Here is a 5,462-nt window from a genome sequence, read left to right as displayed (position 1 = left end):
TACTCATATACTAACTACTAATATAATAACTCCTAATACTCATATACTAACTACTAATATACTAACTACTCAAATCCTAAGAACTCATATCCTAACTAGTCAAACTCTAAGAACCTACTCAAATCAATCTACTCAACAAAAACCTATTCCACTTGGATAGAAGGATGGGAAACGGAAGGAGATGGGGGAGGAGATTACCTTGGGGGATCAATCCAAGGAAGAAATCAGCAGATCTGAAGGAGATGGCGGAGGGGATTAGGGATTCGAAGAGAGCCAGCCGCCGCCGTTGCTGTTTCTGTTTGAATGAGGGAGGGGAATGGGGAGGGGGTGGGGAGGGGGCTGGCCCGTGGACAGTTAAGTCAATGTATGGCACCTAAGCGTTCGGCGCCACACATTACAATGTGTGACGCCTGAGGCTTAGGCGTCACACGTCCTGGGGGGTGGGCCCTCCCTGCCAGGTGGTTGGGGGGTGTGGCGCCGAAGGTCTAGGCGTCACACAGTGTAGTGTGGCGCCTAGGTATCGAGCGTCACACAAAAGGGTCAGCCGGATGACATATTTTCTCCGAGGGGTCACTACGTGAGTTCTTTTTCCTAGGGATCATTTTTATCAATTTTGCCAAACATGTACGAGTAGTGCACTAGTATAGCTATAAAAAGCGATGCTAAAAAGGAAGAAACGATGCTAACCGTTAGCAGCAATACCAGAACCGGAAGGACTTTATGGTAAAACAACCCAGCGAGAACGTGAAGAAAACATTCCAGGCACAAAAGAAGGAATTCCCCCAGCCTATAAATAAATACTCCCACAAGCATTTCATGATCAGCGCACTCCTGCCATCACAGCCTCCCAAAAAACAAGCTCATATTTATTTACTCCATTAATTTAATACATCTCCATTTTAAGTAGGGAACCCCCTAATCTCACGCCTTGATATAAAATTCCACCGCTCTCCTCCCACCCTCCTCGCATTGCCACATTCCCCATTCCCATTCTCATTCCCTGCCCCGCTCCGTCTCCGCGACAGATGCGCCGGGCCCCGCACCCGCTAGCCCGCTGAGCCCGCCCGCCCGCCCGCGCGCGCGAGATCCGCCTCCGGCCGGCGACCTCGCCGGAGGCCATGCCGGTGACGGACTACCAGGGGGCCTCCTCCTCCCCGTCGCCCTTCTCTTTCGGCTCGCTCCTCTCGCTCCGCCGCGACCACACGGCCATGCCGTCGGGCGAGGAGGCCGACCTCGAGCTCTTCCAGCGCCACCTGGCCGCCAACCTCGGGGACCTGCTGCCCGCGGAGGGGGCCGAGGGAGCGCCGCCGCCGGAGGAGATCCTCTCCGTCGCCTGGATCCGCCGCCTCCTCGAGGCCTTCATCCTCTGCCAGGAGGAGTTCCGGGTCGTGCTGGCGCAGGCGCGCCGCCGCGGGGCGCTGCCGGCCGCGGCCGAGAGGCTCGTCGCCGAGTTCCACGAGAGGGCCGTCAAGGCGCTCGACGTCTGCAACGCCGCGCGCGACGGCGTCGACCAGGTGCGCCGCTTCGAGCGCCTCGCCGACATCGCCGCCTCCGTTCTGCTCGCTCCCGGGGAGATCCACGAGGGCCAACTCCGCCGCGCCCGCAAGGCCGTCTCCGACCTCTCCGTCCTGCTCGTCGACGACACCACCGCCGCCGCCAGCGGGGGCGTCGCCTCCTTCCTCGCTTCCCACCGCAACCGCTCCTTCGGCCGCGCCCGCGCGTCCCCGTCGCGCGCCTCGGTCGTCGGCTCCTCCGCCACCGCCTCCGCCTCCCATTTCCGCTCCCTCTCGTGGAGCGTGTCCCGCGCGTGGTCGGCGTCGCGCCAGCTGCAGGCCATAGGGGCCGGGCTGACCGCGCCGCGAGCGCACGAGGGAGGGCTCGTGGCGCCGGTCTACGCCATGGGCTGCATACTCCACTTCACGGCGTGGGCGCTCGTCGCCGCCGTCCCGTGCCCGGACCGGTCCAGCGCGCTCCTGGCGCACCACCTGCCCGTGGCGCCAGCGCGCGCTGCATTCCCCTGGGCGGCACCTCTCCTCACCCTGCAAGAACGCCTAGCCGAGGAGGGGAAGCGCAAGGAGAGGCGCTCTTCCTGCGGCCTGCTCAAGGAAATCCAGGTGCTTGAGAAGGCCATACAGAAGCTCGCCGACGCCATTGACGCGGCCCCTATCCCGCTCTTCGGAGACAGGGAGGTGGACGTGCGGGAGGCTGCAGCGGAACTCTCCGCCGTGTGCGCGGCCATGAGGGATGGGCTGGAGCCACTGGAGAAGCAGGTGCGAGAGGTATTCCACCGCATCGTGCGCAGCCGCGTGGAGGGCCTCGATTCCTCCATGCACAATGCTGATTGATTCATCCCATCAACTCAAGCCTTGCCTTTGATCGGGCAATTTGGTGGGCGTAGGTAGCTTTCTTCTTCTTGGTTTGCTTGTTTCGTATTCCAAATCGTATTTTTAAGTGCAAATACGTACGTGCCTTCGTCTTCATGTAAAGGAAGGGGATTAGAAAGGGGCCACCATGATGTTAAAGACGGCTGCTTGTTTCTCCCATGTTATTTTTGTTTTCTACCATGCCTTTTGGTATATATGTTGCCAAATTTTTGGTTAGTTGTGTGCGTCCACGCCTAATTTGTGCTTCAGTTTATGTTCCATAGCACGTAGGTCACTTTTGATCTCTCTCATTGTGACCAAAAATGCCTTGTTCTGTAATTATACCTGCACATCGTGTGTGTTCCTGCCGGAACTGAAACATTTTTACTGCGTTCCAAAGTGCCAAACAGGACCTGTGATGACGCTGGCATTGTAAGGCGAAGTGATGAATATACATGTTGAGCTGTTCTAGACCGTCTGAAAATACTTGATCATATGAAATGGATATATGAATGGATGTATCTAGATGTATTTTAGTTGTAGATACATTCATTTGTGCGATAGGTATTTTCATTTGTGCGATAGGTATTTTCGGACGGAGGAAGTAGTAGTATTGTAGGAGTAGGATGCATTTGGTTGCTTACATACACCGCCAACCAAGCCGGCGCGGTAAGAGAATGGTCCGTTTGGCTGTTACTTCCATAGTTTGGCTTGCATAGCACGCAACTTAAATCACCTTCGGGTCAGGCCCGGCCCGTTCAGAACGATCGAATAGGCAACCATCACAGACATGAGTTTGACAATGGCGATAAGCCCTCTGTTTCACCTCCTCGCTCTCGATTTTCTGCTTTCGCTTTGCATATTAGATTTGATTCGTGTGTTAGGGATATGATTGATCGTGGGGGTTCTATAGGGTTGGTCAGCATATTTGGATTTGGAGTTCAACCGGGATTGAGTACAAGGGGATTCGGAATGAAGGTAAATCAATCTTACACATTACACCTACTCCCTCCGTTTCTAAAATATAAGTCTTTTAAGATATTTCACTAGGGGTCTACATACGAAGCAAAATAAATGAATCTACACTCTAAAGTATGTCTATATACATCCGTATGATGTTCATTAATGAAACCTCTTTAAAGACTTATATTTAGGAACGGAGGGAGTACATCCTAGCCGTGGCAATCCTGCCTGGAGGCGCTGCATGCACCATCTCCTCATCCTTGTCGTCGTCTAGAACGGGCAAAATCGACAAAATTGACCCCTAAACGAAACAAATTCACAAACTAGACTATGTTCAAAATAAATTAACTCAGCTGACCCTTTTGTGTGGTGCCCGACAGTCGGACGTCACACTACACTATGTAACGCCTAGCATATGAGCGATACACTTCTGGCTAACGTGGCACCTAGGGCCACACTCCTGGTTGTGTGTCGTCTAAGGGTGCGTTTGGTTGCAGGGACATGCTATAGGGTGGTTGAGGGCATCCCCAACCACCTAGTTAGGGATAGCCATTTTTTTGTTTGGTTGAAAGGGTGGTGTTATCCCATGTTTTGTTTGGTTTGAGGGATATAAATGAAGGATAAGGGTGCGACCTCGGCAGTGCGAAGGAAGGAGAAGACCGGCTGGTGACAGAGGAAGAGGAGGGGCCGCGGCATGGAGGAAGGATAGGAGCAACCGACGATGCGGAGGTAGGAGAAGAGCGGCTGGCGGCGTGGAGGTAGGAGAGGAGCGTCCGGCGGCGCGGAGCAAGGAGAGGAGCGACCGACGGTGCGGAGGAAGGAGAGGAGCGGCCGACGGCGCGGAGGAAGCAGAGGAGCGGCCGGCTACGCGGAGGGCGGAGAGGAGCGGCCGGCGGCGCGGAAGGAGAGGAGCGACCGACAGCGTGGAGGAAGGAGAGGAGCGGCCGACAGCGTGGAGGGCGGAGAGGAGCGGCCGACGACGCGGAGGAATGAGAGGAGCGGCTGGCGGCGCGGAGGAAGGAGAGGAGCGGCCGGCGGCACGGAGGAAGGAGAGGAGCGGCCGGCGGCACGGAGGAAGGAGAGGAGCGGCCGGCGGCACGGAGGAAGGAGAGGAGCGGCAGCCAGTGAACACAGCGCGCGGGGTGGATGCCGCGACACCCCCGTTTTGGGCGGTTGACCCCATCCCTGTTTTGAGGGAATATTCTTGGCATCTGGTTGCCCCTGTCCTCCCTCGCCTCGGATCCAAACAGGTGGCATCCCTCGCATAGAAGGGATATCCCTGTCCCTCGGAGGATATCACTTCAACCAAACGCACCCTAAGAGTAAGGAGCCACACTATATTGTGTGGCGCCTAACAGTAAGGAGTCACACTATCTTATATTAAAACTGATGTAACTTTTAATCCCTACATCCGATGAAAACGTGCCTTATATGAATATTGTGTAATTTTTTGTGTTCTACGCAATGGTGACATTTTCAGCTATATTAGGATAATTTTTTTTAATGAAAAATATGTTATAAAAATACATCATAATATAACTAACCATATTTTTAAGACTTAAATTTGGCATGATGATAGCCGTTGACCTATAACTCTTATGTATTTGAATCCTACATGAGTTTTGCACTACATAATGTGTACGTTCAGTCATGCCTATGCTTTCCATATTAGTCATCTTTAACATGTTCATGTCTTGCATCTAAGTGACTAACATGATATAAATGAAATTCCATTACAGAAAGCTACATTTTATGAGATCCATGATAAATCTAGTGAAGGAAGACCCAATATGTCTTGAGCAAGAAGAATTATGGAGCCCATCAATGCATCACATGCAGCATGTCTTGTGTTCTTGTTTGTCCCCTTGCATATTGCAATATATAGGATAACACGTACCTTGCAAAATTCAAGGTTTTACTTGGAGAAGCCTTTTTTGAATTTTGGTTTTAACTCGGAGAAGATAACACGCACCTTGGTTTTTCTTCAACCAAGGTACGTGTAAAAACCAAGATACGTGTTATCTTCTCCGAGTTAAATTTTTTACTCGGAGAAGCCTTTTTTGAATTTTGCAAGGTACGTGTTATCCTATATATTGCAATATGCAAGGGGACAAACAAGAACACAAGACATGCTGC

The 5,462-nt window shown here is 52.9% G+C and overlaps 1 protein-coding gene across 1 annotated transcript; it reads left to right on the top strand.

Moving 5' to 3' along the window:
• Positions 1-832: 832 nt before the first annotated feature.
• LOC123398263 (protein ROH1-like) lies at positions 833-2,600 on the top strand. Its single transcript, XM_045092751.1, has one exon. It carries the CDS (start codon positions 1,119-1,121, stop codon positions 2,343-2,345), a length of 1,227 nt encoding a protein of 408 aa, XP_044948686.1. The 5' UTR covers positions 833-1,118; the 3' UTR covers positions 2,346-2,600.
• The last annotated feature ends 2,862 nt before the right edge of the window (positions 2,601-5,462 follow it).

The sequence above is a fragment of the Hordeum vulgare genome, chromosome 5H, assembly GCF_904849725.1.
Source record: "Hordeum vulgare subsp. vulgare chromosome 5H, MorexV3_pseudomolecules_assembly, whole genome shotgun sequence".
In the NCBI taxonomy this organism is placed as follows: domain Eukaryota; kingdom Viridiplantae; phylum Streptophyta; class Magnoliopsida; order Poales; family Poaceae; genus Hordeum; species Hordeum vulgare.
The sequence above is the reverse complement of the archived record's forward strand: the minus strand, read 5'-3'. Positions and strand labels throughout refer to the sequence as shown.

Coding starts and splice junctions, on each gene's coding strand:
- LOC123398263 (XM_045092751.1), top strand. CDS start 1,119: ATGCCGGTGACGGACTACCAGGGGGCCTCCTCCTCCCCGTCGCCCTTC.